Here is a 17,626-nt window from a genome sequence, read left to right on the forward strand (position 1 = left end):
TTTTTACGTTTTTCTTTCAACTGCGAGAACAAATCACTAACTAGACGTGAATTTAAATTCTTTACTTGCCAATACTTGTTTAGTTACCCAGATTAAAGGTGAAACAAAATGTATGAAAAATGGACCTTAAGCTATAACCTTAAGCTATAACCTTAATCCGCGATTCTTTTTAAAACTGCGATGAAGTTTCAATACAGTACTTGTACAGTAATTGGAGTACATAATATACATTTTCGATTAAGAGTAAATTTAGTTTTGAAGCTCGGTGGACTGTAACTTGTAAAGCTTGGTTTGGACTATACTTGTATTTTAGTTGGATACTGAGGAATTGTAAATAAACTGCTCTCATTAATGAATCTACGCGACAAAAATTTCGTTGCGCAGACAGTTATTAATTTATCCGCTTCTCGATTTAAGTACTAGCGTAGTCCGTACTTAACTCTAGTAAGACGTCAAATTCTTGTTGAAATTACGATCGATCTGTAGTCCCATATCTGCTAGTATTATAAAGATCTGTTAGCCGTTTGTATGTAATCTCGGATTCCACTGATTCATCTGTGGGAATTCTTTACTAATGCGACGCTAATTATATAGGGCTATCAAATAGTATTGTTCTTGAAACATATTTTTCCGTGAACGCAAGCGGCAAGTAAGACCTACAATAATACTGTACCACGTTGTTTGGACTTCGCACGGTCATATGAAGTGAAAGCTGTACATTACATATTACGCCGTAACTGTGTTAACTACATTAATCTGATTGGAATATATTATCTATGTTACCTATTAACTAAAAGTGTATACATTATATATAAAAAAAGTATTTGAAATATAATAAGCGATCGACTGCATCGCTGTTATTGTTGATTTTCAATCCATTATCATAGAATTTTATGGGCAATAAATGTTACAGAACTTTATTTTTTCCAATCATTTCAATTGATATACAGTTATTAAGCATGATGTAGACGCAAATATGCTAAATTTATTCTGAATATTTTGGTAGATTATGCGCGTAATAAATATGCAAAACCATTGAATTTTATGTTGTAGAGCTTTTTATCGAATATGTAATGAAATCTATATATTTAGAACATCACGTTTCGACAATTGTATTAGGTGACTGATGCATAGTAACGTTTACACGCGGGTTAAATGGTACAAGTTCACACCCCGGCTCGGAGTGTTTATTCTGTCCACGTACGGACCTCCGCAGTGGCGGACGTGACATCGCCATCGGCGTCCAACGCCTATCCATTCTGCCTGGAGTAATAAGGTGCCAGACAGTTAAACATCAACTTGTTTTGAATAGACGAATAAATTGGCCATTTTTTGTCTACTTGAGTGTGATTTTGTATTTAAATATCGTTATTAATGCGAATATATTTTATGCAAATCTTCGATAACAATGCGGCATAAAAATAAAAGAAATCCATATATTTTTATCAGCACTTAACAATACGGACAAAAAATACCACCCGACTGGGTAATATTTTTTTTTTTTTATGAAAATCGCTTCGGTGTGGCAGTATCGCGCGTATTCTTTCGTAACATAGTTACCAGGAGCTCATAGGCTATGAAGAGTCTTCGCAATTCCAAACGGGGCTTGTGTGCGAAGAGTATGTACGCAAGACAAGGTAAGCGAATGCGCGAACGGTAGCGGAGTAAACAACACCCAGCGCAGTGGCGGCGGGCCGCGGCTATCTCGCTTCGCAGTCGGCGGCCAGCCATACATGGAGAAGGATGTTTTGCAGATTTTCCTAAGAAGGCATCGTATTTTCCCACACGTTGAATAACTCTTTAATAGTCTATAAACCACACAATTGACTATAAATTACACCGTAAAAAATAGCATTATAATCGATTTATATTTTTTAGTGTTAGAATTTCATTATCACCTATATCAATTAGAATTATTTCGAACAAATCAGACTGTAGTCAGTAATGTACTGTGGTATGCAACAGTAATGGTCGACGGCGATGCACTTAGCGGTCGCACGGTCATCGACTCGGGACAATTAAATCGATACACTGTCAAGCACGCCGTCAGTGACGCCGCCCTTCTCAAGAGAAAACAGTGATTAATGTGACATCTTGCGGCTCTCTTGACACGCATTCCCACCTATCTGAGATTAATTTGGTAACTAAAGACTAACGCCCGAATACTCAAACGCTACTTAAATATTTAAGATGGCCTCACGGATTTAAGCATTCGTTATCTTTGAAATTGGTATACTGAAACGTCACTTATTTTCTAACCTTAAGTCTGCGCAGAAAATGCTTTTCCTAAATATCGATAATTTATTAACCTGTTCTTTCTCATTTAAAGGCATGAAGTTACCTTGGAGTGATTAAAGATTGTTTTAGGGTTCTGGGTGCTGGCAATGCCACAGTGAATAAATAATTTACTATCATTTACTATTAAATATCGTTAAGAAATTGATCGCGCTAACCTCTCGACAATTCGAGAGATTATTGGAGCAGTAATATCCGATTGCGACTCCGAATTATAAGACACTCATTTACACTAATAGGAACTACGTGCCAGGTTACTTGTGTAAAACGACTAGAAAAAGACTTGTCACGAGCGGATGTAACAAAACTAAAATGTAGAGTCAAGATCAAATGTACAATAGCTTATTGACACTGAAGATTATGGAACGTAAAGCCATTTTAATTTGAACAAGAGAATCATAGACCATGTTTATATGTAATAGATAACTGAAGAACCAAAAAAAAAATCTGCGTTATTGACAACATTTGCAATTATATTGGTATATCAACGTAAAATTGTTCATGAGAGCTCTATCGTTTGGCAAAATTCATCACTCAAGTTAAACAGCTTGCCTAGCTCAAAAGCCAATCCCGCGTAACTAACATTGGTACATACCAAGTGACAAAAAAGTTAATTATAGTAAGTATAATCTCAATTTGTCCTTTTTCGATACTTATGCGGGATGGCCAGTACTGGGTACGCGGAATACCTCGTATCACTGAACAAATTTTTGAGAGATGTATACAGGGTAATTTTTAAATTGCGTTACCTAATATGAAACCCCATATGCGTTTATAACTCTGCTAACACTTGGTTAAAAATCCTTCACGATTAATGGATATTTTCGTAAAAAGCCCCGGTTTTAGTTGTCTGATTTTTTGATAGGTTAGTTCGAATATTATATGTTTGTAAGTTTATTTCTGAATCATAGTATGATATTGCCATTCCAAGAAATTTTTTCGTGTAGCAGTAGTGGCATTAGGGCATGTAAAATTAAAATTACCTTCTTTAATAGTTAAATTATTCGATAGTAACACTTTTTTAAAGATATGCATCATTAGATTAGATATTATTATATAGTTTTCAAACGACAATTATATTTACGGTTTAATTTATGAACGCAATGTCAAAACGACTGCATATCCGTCAAACAGTAACCATCAAAGTTAAAAATCACAGAGAATACTGCTCAAAATACCTTGATAAACAAGTGCGAAGGAGCAGTAGACAGGATAGAATTTGTAAAATGAAAAGCTCTCTGCGGTTATAATGATCACGCGCGCCACTTCTCGCAAAACCGAATTATATTCAACGACCGCATCTTGATTCTGGCGGACACAAAATACGTTTTGGCAGGCATTTACTCTAGTCTATTTAAAAAAGGTGGTTACTATTAGAAGGTCCTATTTTAATTTTTACTTATGTTGCAAAAATTAGATTAAAAATTATTATGAACGTAAAAATTCCTGGTTCCTCCCGTAAAAATTCCTGGTTCCTCCTTTATTTATCTTTAGGGATTGTTAATTTTTCGATGAAAAGGACTTAGAATTATGTGAAATAATAAAATTTGCACATCAAAATAGAACCTTGTAATAGTGAGCCCGCGAACTGGTTTAAGGAATACTTCTGACAAACAACTTCAAGTCATGACAGAAGAAATAAAAGAATACTTCGAAATATTGGGAAATTTTCTTTTATTCCAGCGAAGGGGTTGGTATAACATTTTATTTCGTATATTGATACTATTTAGTTAAGATTTTATATAGAGTGTGTAAAAATATGTCAATAGGAATCGTCTTATATGGCTTATCGACCTTGCATCACTAAATGTTTGTAGAATATCTAAAACTAATAAATCGTTTAAAATAACAAATTGAGATGAACTCTACCTGAGACTATGCATTTTGCTTCAATTGCTTTCACACCTTGAAGGCTTAGCAATCAGGAATAAAGACCATTTTTGATAAGCATCCGCTCGTCGGACAACGATATTGCAACTGGGAAAGCGTAATCCAGATTTTAAAACAAACTACTTATGCAATAGCATTTGAAATAAATAAAAATCGTGCGTGAAGAACGGATTTCGAGGGAGCGAACGGCCGACCCTTCGTTCTCGACTGCCTTCTTAAACAAACACTACACGAAGATTTCCGAGTACGGCCATTGTTTAGTTAAATAAATAAAATTTGCACCAATACTCCGAATCACCTGCCCGCCTTTTACAGAAAGGTTAGTAATTAGAATGGAATTTAACTTAAATTGTTCGCTTTGTTAGGTATTTAAGTATAATTGTGGATTGGAATTTTGTACGTAATTATTGGCAATTAGTTATGTAGATTGTATTTGAAGACTTATATTTATTGGAAGGCCCGATCGCATAAAGCCGTCTGTTGAATCTACGACTCGTCTAAATTATTCTTCCTCACATTTTCGAACTCTGGTAAGATAAAGTGTTAACAGGATCTCATCAAGTCTAAATATAATAATATCAGCCCTGTATTATATACTTGCCCACTGCTGGGCACGAGCCTCCTCTACTTCTTTGAGGGATTAGGCCTTAGTCCACCACGCTGGCCTAGTGCGGATTGGTAGACTTCATACACCTTCGAAATTTCTATAGAGGACTTCTCAGGTATGTAGGTTTCCTCACGATGTTTTCCTTCACCGTTAGCAAGCGATAATTCACAACGAATTATCGCTTGATTCAGTCTAAATATAATGGGGCCCAATGAGGCACGTAGCTGACACTCAGAATTATGCCGGCCTATCGGGTCGCGTTTAATGATGAGACCGCACGGTTTACCATAATATTGCATAAACTGATAAATGCTTATCGTAATCCCGATATAAATACGTTCGTAATAACTCAATTAAGGGAGATCGCACCCGCGGCAGACGCGGCTCGGGACGATAAGAAAAAACACAATGTAGTACGGGTGGTTGCAGAGGGGTGTGCACAGATACGGACGTGGACGGAGTCAGATGCAGCTTGGGGGTTTGGATCCCCCGATATTTGTAAAACATAATATGAGTATCAATGATATAATTTTTTAACTTCTATAGACACGTTCACTTTTTTATGCTGTATTGGATGTTGAAGTGTATTGGATTAGCGAAACCAAGTTTTGGTCCAGATTTTTTCTTAACGAAGGAGTTACAAGAGACACGACTTATTAAAATAACTGAATCCAAAATTTTAACAGGTTTTCTAGCCTGCATTGGACTAAATTGTTTGATCATCAACTCAATCATTTCAAAGAATAGTTTGTTAAAGGGGAAACATTTTTATTTTCGGCAAGAGGAAATAAAGACCCCCAGTTTAAAGACTAAGTTCGTCCTGCGGTACATCAAATATTTCCATCGCGACCCTCGGCCGCCCCTCATAACAACGCCGCGACTGATTACATTCCATTGTTATTGAATGTATTAAACAATGTGCAAACACTGCAGTCACACGACACTCGCGCGCTGCACTTTGTTATAACAAAACTTGTCATTCGATCGGGTTAATGCGGATTTGTCACGGACATCTCGACCCGCCTCATTAATTTAATAACGTACGAACGAGCAGAGCAATCCAACGATATGGTTGTAAAATATCATTTGTGTCCGAAATTATCCGCGCGCCCTGCACAGAAATATCGTTTGCGAAATGTAGGGCGGATGTGGGTGCGCTCACCTTTTACCTACCACTTCGGGGATACGGGCGCGGCATGACGGTGTGTGATAGGTTTTTATAACAGCTTTGGGTTACGTAATTGAGAACTTTTAACATTTCCGAGTAGGGCAACATTTTTTATTTGAGTGTTAGGGTAACAGAACTATTAGTGGATCATTTTTGGCAAATTTGACAAAAATTACAATATCGCTTACACCACATGATTTACAGTGCAATGGTGTTAATTATGACCATTATGTTTCAATTAGACAATGACCCGTAGAGATGGCATCACGTGGGAACATCTCACCTGCGGCGCGGCGCCCACGGCCCCCACGCCGCATCACTAATTACCGTCCTTATCTGAATCAGATAGACAGAAAAAAGCGGCGTCCTTTCCTTTTCGTTTTACATTTACATAATAATGCGTGGCGCAAACGACCGCCGGCGAGCCAACAGGCGCATTATTATAATGACTCGCAGCGAGCGCCGGCCTGTCTCTAAGTTTTTGTGTTACTCCTGCGACCGTGCCCATGTACAGCGGGAGCCGGATGCCGCAATCAACCGAACAGTTTTCAAAAATGGTGCGGACGCATTAAAAACTCGACACAGATCGGCGCCGCGATAGTGTCGAGTTTCATACGGAGCTTCGGCCGGATCGAATCGATAGTGGCGCGCCTCTAAAACGACAAATGTACGTTTCAATTTACGCAAGCTGTAATTTTATCACGTGAACTGTTGTGGCCGTGTGGCGGCGCTGCGGTGTAGCGGAACGCGTATGACCGAGCGTGCATGAGACAATACAGTCTCCGCTTTAATTGTGCGGGACTCCCATATGACGTTTCACCATTCACCACTTTAATATTCTGTGCGTACGCGTATGCGATTAAGTATGCTTTCTAAATATAGGGGAGCGGTCACATAGAAGTTTTTATGTTATGAGGGGTGGCGCGGTACCTACGGGCATGTACATAAGGCCCTAGTTATAATGAACAGTTGGGGACAGAGAAATCCGTAGAATACGCTTCACATAATCATAAATATTGTGTATGGATTATAAATTGACATTATTTTTAGAGTACTTTTTTTTTTGGAAATTTTTGTTTAGAAAACCCATGCATACAAAGGTAATTTACGATTTAAATGTGTATGTAATAATATTATTATATACATTTTCTATTTTATAAACACAATATGACTTATGACGTACTTTAATACTATTTTTGTATGTACCATACTTATCAACTTTTGAATTTCAACGCCGTAGTTTTACCTTCTACCTCATCAATAAACTAAAGATATGTTAATCATTTGTAAAAGAAATTCTTATAATATACCATTATCATATAATGGATAACCAAACGCATCTTGCGATTCAGGGTGAATATCGAATACAGCGGTTTTTATTTTATTAATTATGCCTTTTGATACGCTCGTCATGATCTCATCATGGGACGAAATACACACAATGTAAAAAAGTGCGTACACTAGTTGCTTTTCTACCTACCCCAGGAGGATAAGAGGTCTGAGGGTATGTTTATGTATCTTTTAAATAACAAGTAGACTGCCAGTTAACATAGTCTCTCATATTTTTTCATTTAACATTCGATGCAATAAGAAAGCCCCGTAAAAATGTTCACTTCATTTTACACTTAGAACTCGTTTCCCTCATTGCCATCCGTTTCTAATTAACATTTAAAATAGCATTAAACATCGCAATCGAAGAATCCATCCCCAGACCGAGCGCAAAACGGCCTTTGGTCTTAAAAAATAAAAATAAACATTGTCGAGACGGCTCTATCGATTTCCGTGTCCCCTTCGCACTTTTTTATTTCATTCCAATACAGGGATGGATAAAATTACGGTCGGGGTATTATCAAGCGATTATTTATAGAAAATTTGTTCGCTTTGTGTCGCGTTTTTAGGACGAACTATCGTCTTCGCATTATCGGAAACATCGCGATATTGAAGTAACGGTTTATTTTATTTTTTTTTATATTTCTGGAAACCGTTACTACAGATAAATTGAAGTTCGAAACATCTAAAAATTCCGGTCCTCTTTTGTTTGTAGATTAAAGGTGAATTTGCTTTAAAATTCATGCTCGTTTTTATAAAATGGACATTTTAGTGATAGGTAAAGAATTGTATTTAGATTTATATCGTTTTTATTCACCATGTTGTCAAATGGTATTATGGGACATTAGATGGCGTTGGGAAAGAGAAATTATAAACATTTTGAATTATATAGACAGGGTTTTGCTAACAAGGGTATTTGGTTTTTTCTTGTAAACATGGTGATTGCGAAAGTCTCACAAACATCTTTGAAAATCAAAAAAATACCTAAATGTCCATTCTGAAGTAGAAATAAATGCGTTTTATGACAAGCGATGTAACAAATACGTTAATAATCTGAATCATTTTACAACTTCTAAACTAATTTCAATGATTCTTTCTCAGGGAACAGTGTCGCAAATATTTTTTATATTTTACTAAATATATCACTTATTTTTAATTTTAGAGTATTTAAAATAGCGCCATCTAACAAATAACCCCGGAACTATATTCTACGGCATTCAACTGTCAAGCAATAGGCCGAAGTCACAAATAAATTAACAAAATTTTATTGTTACACTCAGCCGTACTAAAACATGACAATATATAAATAAGAAAAAAGTTAAATTACAATGAAAATAACCATAGATAAGCTTGTAATGTCTGAAAATAAACTATACAAGGTGTTTTAGTACAGCGAGTACGTTGCTTGACGCTGATTGGCTGTTGAAAACGGCGGGGAGCATGCGCGCTCGATGACTGTTCGGTTAAAGCCGAATACTGGCGCGTTTATTCCGAGATACCAGGGTCTCAGAGCTTTGTAGGAGTTACTACTCGGCGCCCGTAATGCTAAACAAAAACGAACTCTATCACAACTTCATAAAATCCAATTTGGCCTGCTTGGTCCCCGGTCGTTAATGTTGAACCGTGGCGGCAGATAACTAGGTGAACGACGCACATGCTAAACTAGTCTTTAAGCGCTAGCAATAAATATCAATTTACTTTGATGCAATTTTGTTTTTCCATTAAGTAGTTTCCTAAATTTGACACGGATGGTAGAGGCAGGCTTCTGAAACTTCTGACCGGTTACGATCTAACACAATAATGGGACAGAGTGAAATTATACTCGCGATAAGTTTAGTGCGTTGCAATAATATAGCTTATTGGGTCATAAATTATTGAATATTAAATGAAAACGAAGTAGATTACTTAAGAACATTGTATTATGGTATTATGGAGATATTTAAACTGTTACCACAAGATTTTCGTAGTGCACAGTTTCGGTCGAGCCGGCCTTTTAATGTATCTTACAAAAACTTTTACAATACAGATCCTACCATTGACATAGTAAATATCCGCCAGTCTTGTCTTTCAGTAAAATTTCATATTCATCTCATATAAATCTATCTCTCCAGAAACGAAAACTATGGAAAATCTTGTCATCCTAGAACAGATAGAAGGAAAAAGAACTAGAGGCAGATCCCCTTTCGCTGTACTGATTCAATCAAATCGGCAATAGTCTTTCGTGACAGAATACACGTAGCGCTATTAACCGACAAAAATGGAGAAGCATTAGCAGACCTGCAAACATCGCCGATAAGACTAACACCGATAACTTTCCGTGCATCAGCATCGCGACAACCACGACCTCTATCAAGAATACTCGACTAAGAAAAATAAGTAAATCACTTCACATCTTATCAACTTTTAAATAGGTTTATTAAATAATAATTACATTTATTCTGACACGGTAAAGTATTGAGCTGTTTATTTTAGTGCATCGGAAGGATGAAGTATTTCGAAAGGTAACCCGACAACATATAGATACTATGCATAAATGCAGTTTGCAAATAGTTCTAATGATAATTAGATTTTACATACAAAAGGGAAGCCAGTAGGAATTGGTTTATATCGACTCTTGACCTCTGAAGTGCACTTTAAATTTGTTGATCAACGAGAGACGAAGCGATCTTTGACAGTCGCCAAAATTGTATTGTAAGACCAAATACGTTTTGTCAGTCTGTTCAAACATACATAGCTTTATTATATGCCATTAATCTCCACTATTTGCTTCAGTCTACGGTAATACAAACGTCCCGTAAGCTAGGAATAATAATGTTAATGAAGCTATGTCTAAGAACACCTAGGCTTTACGAACAAAATAATTCAAAAAGAAAGGTGAGACTGAATAAATTGATTATTTCCCACCATAACACAACGGGAGAGGTAATAGTGAACTAAAGTCAATTAAGCATAAATAAATTTACTGGATAAGTTTTTATTCCGACGAAAGAAATGTTTGAACATGGCATTTGTTCAACTATTCCGATAGAAACATGTATATAAATTGTGTTGTATATATAAATAACGTAATTCTATCTATTACTAGGTTCTAATTCATTTGATCATTGGCGTGTCATTTCTAAGCGTTCCAGCAGGAGTCGTGGCTCAAAGGCATGTGAGTAAAGAATGGTGGTATTAAATTCCACTCTAATACGTTGTGACTGGAGTTCTTCTACGTATGTTGGAGTAGTTTCCATAGATCTCTAGGTTGGCATGGGATGGAATGTAGGATTTAGTATTTGGTTTCAATATTTTTCTTGTCGCGTCATAGTTTGAGACCAATTCTGAGTAAGCGAAGTAGATGGATCTATTGGTACGATCTTTTTGTTTGAAATTGACAGTAAATCCTAGATTAGTTTAGATAGAACTAGAGATCTACGTCATAGAATATGATCTGCTGAAACTTTTACATTCAAATTAGAAGACTAAAGTACTTTAGTACATGTTCATGCTTACAATATTTTCAAAGCTACACCCCTGAAGTGATTATGATGAGATTTGGACAGAGTAAGATTGAACCTAAAGACAGGACATCGGTTAAATCCTTTTCTTTCCTAGATGAGTAAATAGTGTGACTTTTATCTGGGAAAAGTGGTTTTCGCTAGAGTTGCACCGCGAGCAATTCCTGACGGATCATTTTTAATATCGAAGATTGGCAGGCTAATTGACTAAGCGACAAGATTTCCGAAAAAATGAGACTAGCTTCAAAAACAAATAAAAATGTGCTGATTCTTAATATGTATAAAACTCAATGTCATTTAATTCACTTTACCTGTCAACCGTAGATACGATACGATTTTAACCGCCTAAATAAAAATGAATATTTGAAACTTTCCAACGCCGTAAAACATATTATGGTTGTTAGACCTATTGTTGTATCTAGTTTGCAAATATCGATATCGGCACCCACAACTCGTTTACGTTATGAAGAGGGTGCAAACGATAATTATGGGTTAGGAGCACACAAATGCCATTCAAGGCAAACACCTGTGTAGAATTCAGATAAAATAAAACGACTTAAGACTTTGGTCCATTGTAATCCGTCATGCAAGACCATTACGAAGGTACAGTAAAACTGTTTCATGTTATATTTTACTGATGTCAAAACAAAACGAGACGTAGTTCATTTGTAAAATTTATAATCTTTAAATTTTACTTTTTCTCCTAGTCAAGTCTCATTGCTGGGCTTATTTTCCCCAATCACTCATTAGGCTAGTCTGTTATAAGTTATTATATCTCAAGTGCTTCGTCTACGTCAAGTATTAAGCGCCAGGAAAACCCACAGTCTTTTATGAAACCTAAAAAATTACGTTACCAAATCGACTGCTTTCTTATTCAGAATAGTCGTACAAGTTTCGATTTGAACCTTAATCTTTTAGTTGATCTTGTTTGATAGCTTTGATGGGAATTCTGACATGTTGATGACGGTATTTCTTAATATTTCTTTCCGGTCTTTGTCTCTGGTCTCGTCTCTCGTCTTTGTCAAGGCCCTAAGGCCTGGCGTTTGGGGCCATGATGCTATAACAATCTTTTCAACAACAAACGCGACATGTAACTCCAAAATTACAAGACATGTATGTTTGATTTTTTGTTTGATCAGCTAATATTTGTTTTAGGCCTGTGCGGTGTAGTAAAAAGTTTTTAAATGTTTGTGTTATGTGTATTGATATTAATATTTAATGTATGTGATAGTTCCTTTTATGACTTTCCTGTTACGACCATGCTTAAGCAATTACATTGATCAATACTTAAAAAATAAATGCTCGAAAGTATTTTTTGGGGGACCCAATTCGAAATTACCTTTGTATAAAATACTTTTTAATCGATTCAATCGTTCAAGGGGTTGTTTTAAGTTACAAACTCAGTTCACATTTTTCTTTTATTATTTGTAAACTGAGTTGTTTTTGCTGTTTGTATACTTAGAAGTCAATATCACACATCATCATTTTTCATTTCATGCCGCGAGATTATGGACAAACGCTCTGACGTTTCGCAGACAGTAAATTATAAATGTATTAGAAAATAAATATCTTTATAAACCACTTTGCTGTGTTTTTTTACTCTCTCGCCTTATCAAATCTATTATGGAAAAAAGAACTCCGACAGTTCCTATCCTTTGGCTGTTATTTCAATTTAGTTTTTATGCGAGTTTAGTTCATTTGAGATTTTAGTCTTTATTTCGATGAAATAAAGATAAAGCTCAAGATGCCAGTAGTATCAAGATTGATTGATGGTATGTTTGGAAACTTCATTCTGCGTCGTGCACACGTGGTCACACAATTAAAAATATTCATGTCATAGGGTACGTGTGGTTAATCCGTGAATATTTAACTTTTCGGACGATCAACACCTCAGTACTGACTGTGACTACGAAGGGTGCAAGTCTTCGAAACGTCGGTAGAAAAATTAGAAACCGCGATATAATCCGAAAAATTACTTCTCGATGTCTCACATTAGCGTAAACATAAGTATATAAACTTTTGATATTTTACTATTGCCGTGTTTTATTATTATGCGTTATGGAAATTAATTCTACTTTACGATGAACGCAGTTTAGATTGTCACAATGTTGAGTTATCGGGTGATGTAAACTTATTTATCGACAGTCGAGAACTAGCGGTAGTTTACAGTGCATTGAGTTACTTGACTGCCTCGGTGGCGTAATTGAACTGCATGCGCGGTGCGGCAGCTCTGAGGTCCCGGGTTCGAATCCCGGATCGGAGATATTTGGGTTACTTTGCTCAGTATCAGACCGGAGTCTGGAATTTGTGCCCGATATGGCGATAGGCTCGCCCCCTATCACATCATAGGACGGAACATACTTGGTGAAACTTGGGTGCCTGGTTGCGCCTCCGCATACCCCTTCGGGGATAAATGCGTGATATTGTGTGTGTGAGTTACTTGTTCGTTTTGTCATTCAGTCGTATGTGAATTATCTTTAAGAGGTCTATTGTGGCTGTAAAAGGACGATTAACAGTAGATTTTTACGACCAAGTATGCGGTGCATTGTATCTTCCACCTGCGGTTCCACTATCCGATGGCCGTGTCCGCTACTTATCTCTTAACTACCCGCAATACTTACAAGTCACCTGGTTTACCATTAAAAATATCATCAGGTCGTGTCAGATCCATTGTATCTTAACAAGCCACTGTATTTTATCAGCAATTTTCTGCCGATCCTGTTACGTATAAAAATAGGATGGGACAGTTTGAAATTAATGCTCAGATAGGCTCGAGGTATCGCCGTTTCAAGGTACCTCTTATCTCCAACGCAACTAAGGGCTTAATTAAATGCTGATACGAAGGACAAGTTCGTCGGAGTGGGTTCATTATTCAGTTATTATCTCATCGAGACAATTGTGCAAAAAGTTTAACATTTAAAAGCGGTGAAGTTTGACATTTCGTAAATGTTTTTATAGTTTTTGACATTGTAATCTTTTAGTCGAGTTTATTGCGAGTTAGGAATTCAAACACGGTTTGGACATTAACAGGTTTTTGTTCGTGTAATACGGATCTCTGAATTTTGAGTTATTTCGTAGTATAGTTTTGATAGTGAATCAAAGCTCGTTTTACACATATTTTTTTTCTGTAATCATGTACTCCAGTTGTTGAATGGACATTGAAAAGAAATGCCACTGGTTTAGCTACTCATTAGGACAGTTGTTTGTGGTTGGTAAACATTTGTCAAAGTGTGAGTGTAGTAAGAAAGGAATTCCGAGTTTACTATACATCGCAACCTTATAACTAAAGTGACCTAACTTAACAACGATGATTTATGGGAAACGAATAAAAAAGATTTAAAAACAGTTAGGCGGGCGTAGAAAGTGAGAATATTTGTTTCTATTCTATAATTTTGTCTTTTTCTCGTCATAGGGTTATAGCATGCTTTGGAAGGTCATTTTTTAATAAAATCTGAAAATATTTAAATTTTGAGTTAAGTCACTTTAGTTCTAAGGGTGCGACATATTTTTAGAATTATCAAGTTCTATACTATCTCGAAAGGGTTTTAGTGAACTCAACACATACTCGACAAACGAATGCACATTTTGACGTTACAATTATTTTCCCACTACGATCTATCTAATTGTTAACGTTAAAATGTCTTTAAAAACCATTAGTTTTGTGAATCTACAATTGTTTTAACTTAAATGGGAAAAGTTAAGCAAACTAAAATTTAATATTTGCTTCTCGTGACCCAATGCTTTTTGTAAATGTTTGTGATTTGAATTTAGAATTACTTGTATCTTTAACGGCGCAAGCGTCACTTGCAACATTTCGTCTGTGCATTCAAAATATTGAATGTTGTATTTCATGTAATTCATTGTAATGTTGAATCCTTAATGAAAATATCACACGAAAAAAGAACTGCCACGATATTACGATATATTTGAACCGTGTTGAGCAGCAATTATAAAAAAAATAATACAAAACACAGCTTTTGATGCTGTACAGTTAAGACTTCAAATTCGAAATGTTTGTGTATCTCTGTTTACTTAACATATTGTCCAAAATGACACTAGAAATGCATGTTTTGTAGATAATAACTGACTAATGTACCGACCTAATATAGAACAGTATATTATCGTATTTAGCTTTTTTGTGGTTTAAGGTTTCTCACTTACCTCTAAACTCTGCAAGACGCGCGTGTCGACTTACCTTTGGTTCCGTCCATTTCCATTTCAATTGCTTGCCAACAGTTCTTTCTCAATGTTACAAAGTTAGGATGATTTCAATCATCAAATAAAATGTACGTGAGGTAAGTATATTGTAACTTAGCTGCATAATAAAAGTGAAGCAAATTAATATTGTATTTTCTTTAGGATGTATTTTATCATGGTTTAATACTGTGATAACTTTTCCAAATAAAAATTGATGATTGTAAAATCACTCTTAAATTACTTATTTTAACTTAGTTTTTGGAACAAAAACGCAGAATCATTTATAAGAGTTCATCAACAAGTATACACATTTAAAATTTCTCAAACACAAAACGTAAACATTGAAAAAGAACCCTTTCGATAGTCTATATTGCAATATCGAAACGCAATTTCAAAGAAAAAAAAATCTGTGACAATGCGTTTTATTGACAATGTCATCGGGGCCAAGTTAGTAACGGGAGAACGTACGAAAAAAAAATTAAATGAAAAAATATCACAAGGAGACAAGGTTGCCCCTCGCGAGTCTATGTGCGAAACTGGTTTGGTGTCACAAACAAAACTGTAATCTCAAGAAGGGCACCATTCACAAAGAAGCATTCAGTTTCTCAGCCCTCAGTTTCTGAACACACACTCGCGCGTAAGGGGAGCCGCGATAATAATACGCGACGAAAACACCGACATAAAACCCTTACGGATAATTTGTGAGCAGCTGCCGACCATCACAATGCCAGGATTAATACACAAAAATCAAAATTAGTTTCATGCAAAGCGATGCACAACAATAATGAATTCTACGAGCGTGTTTTGAAATTAGTCGCGAGCAAAAACAAAACGAGCGTTAGTACGTTGCGACACATGCAGTTTACAAATAAAGCGCACCAATAAAATCGGCTCTTGATATGTGATCTCGCGTGCACGTTTTGCAACGCCATGGACGTGTTGCCGTGCGCCGCTTTCGTAAAAGAAACAAAGCTCACCTTTCTAATTCTCTTCTTCATGATACGCTCGGCGGCGTAAACGCTGTCGCCCAGTTCCATTTTGTGCATCCCCAGTTTGGTCGGTGGTTGAGAGTCCAAATCCAAATTAAAAACACTGCAATCCAATATGTGTGATCCTAGCACTGCATCCGTTTGATAGCGCACTGCAATCCGAGGGACATCCTCCGTCGAAACACTCTTTCAGCACTGTCACTGTTCAAAGTTGCCGCGCGAACGATCCTGTTTAGCCACACGCAGCGATACGTCCTCCCTTCACCGTGTCACAGCCAAAACTGAAGTAGGGGGAGGAAGCCGCCCGCCCCGCGCCCCGCGCACTCGACTGCGCGCGGATGCCGACAGAGAGCGCTACGAGTTCACCAACACCCGCTCGATATTCTGTAAACAAGTTTTATTTTCATCATTCGGCTCTCATTTTCAGCTTCTGAGTGCGATATTGTTGAATTTCTATTAAAATAACGTTACGAGTAAATTGGTTTCTTAATTTACTATATTTATACAGGTATACGAGTAGTATATAATGAGACAGAATCATATAAGTACATTGGTTTCCCATTAACATGTAAATAAACTTTAATACAGAACTACGGTAACAATAAGCAATGATAAGCAGTAATCATGAAAAGTAATGTGATGAGGGAGCGCAACGGCATTGCGGCTAGTAGGTATATTGGTTTGGTAGCGCGGCAAAGGAGCGGGCGCGTGTGTGCGCGGTGTGCCGGGGGGCGGCGGGGAGAGCGACGGGCGCGATCCCCGCGCGCCGGAGGCACACGCCGCGCGCGATGTTGCCGCTCCGTACCGGCTGCGAGACAAAGATCGAGCGTCTACCCTATTATTTACGCGCGACGTTGCCGCGTCGACCGGCCTACGTTGATTACGAGGACACCGCTTTTACGTTCGATCACACGATACGCGTATAAGTGTTTATTCTGCGTTTATAAGCACTTAGGTAATTTTTATTCATATTAGGGCTATTTATACACTTGCCGGCACCTATATACATATAATTAGAGACATACCTGAGTCTGTGAGTTATCAAGTCGGTATCCAAGCGGAACTCCTAAATCGTGTCCACGAACATAGTCGAGCGTGCGGCACGATATATCACGTTCACAATAATTTTCGCGGAACGAACGGCGAAAGCGTCCTACCAACAGAGCGCGCGTGAAGTAACTAAGGCATTTTCGGTCGTATCGAATCGGGTTGGCATTCGTGAAAGGTCGGTATTTTGGGGCGCGCGGGGCCCGGGACGGGTGCAACGGAGTCGCCGGCGATTGGCGGAGGAGCGCGGGCGGCGAGCACTGCGTGCCGGCGGCCAATGAGTGCGCGCGCTGCGGCGCCACGCCCGCTGCCGACTGTGCCCGTCTCTGTCCGGCGCCGCGCGGCGTTACCGGCCGCCGCGCTCGTCTCGGCGTTTGTTTTTTGCTCGCTGCGGCTCAAAAAAAACAACGGACATTTTGGCCGAGACGCGAGGTGCGCGGCGAAGGGTCGCCGGATCCGGGCGCGGCGGCGAACTTCTATTTATTACGCGTGTATGGGAGATATGGCGCGATAAATAGACGCCTCGCATGCTCTCAGCACGGTGATACAGCCCGCCAGCTTCCAACGTGACGCGGATGATGAATGAACTGTTCGGTTTATCTCC

At 37.7% G+C, this 17,626-nt stretch overlaps 1 protein-coding gene across 1 annotated transcript in view; it reads right to left on the reverse strand.

Annotated features, from left to right (window-relative positions):
• LOC115452478 (polycomb group protein Pc) overlaps positions 1-17,165 on the reverse strand; it is a 30,857-nt gene extending 13,692 nt beyond the window's left edge. Inside the window, exons 1-2 of the mRNA XM_030181058.2 lie at positions 17,001-17,165; positions 15,964-16,359 (exon numbers count right to left, since the gene is read on the reverse strand). Of these exons, the coding sequence (XP_030036918.1) occupies positions 15,964-16,032 (69 nt within the window). The 5' untranslated portion in view covers positions 16,033-16,359; positions 17,001-17,165. The remainder of the gene's footprint in view (positions 1-15,963; positions 16,360-17,000) is intronic.
• Between the last annotated feature and the right edge of the window lie 461 nt (positions 17,166-17,626).

This window comes from Manduca sexta, chromosome 17, assembly GCF_014839805.1.
Source record: "Manduca sexta isolate Smith_Timp_Sample1 chromosome 17, JHU_Msex_v1.0, whole genome shotgun sequence".
In the NCBI taxonomy this organism is placed as follows: Eukaryota; Metazoa; Arthropoda; class Insecta; order Lepidoptera; family Sphingidae; genus Manduca; species Manduca sexta.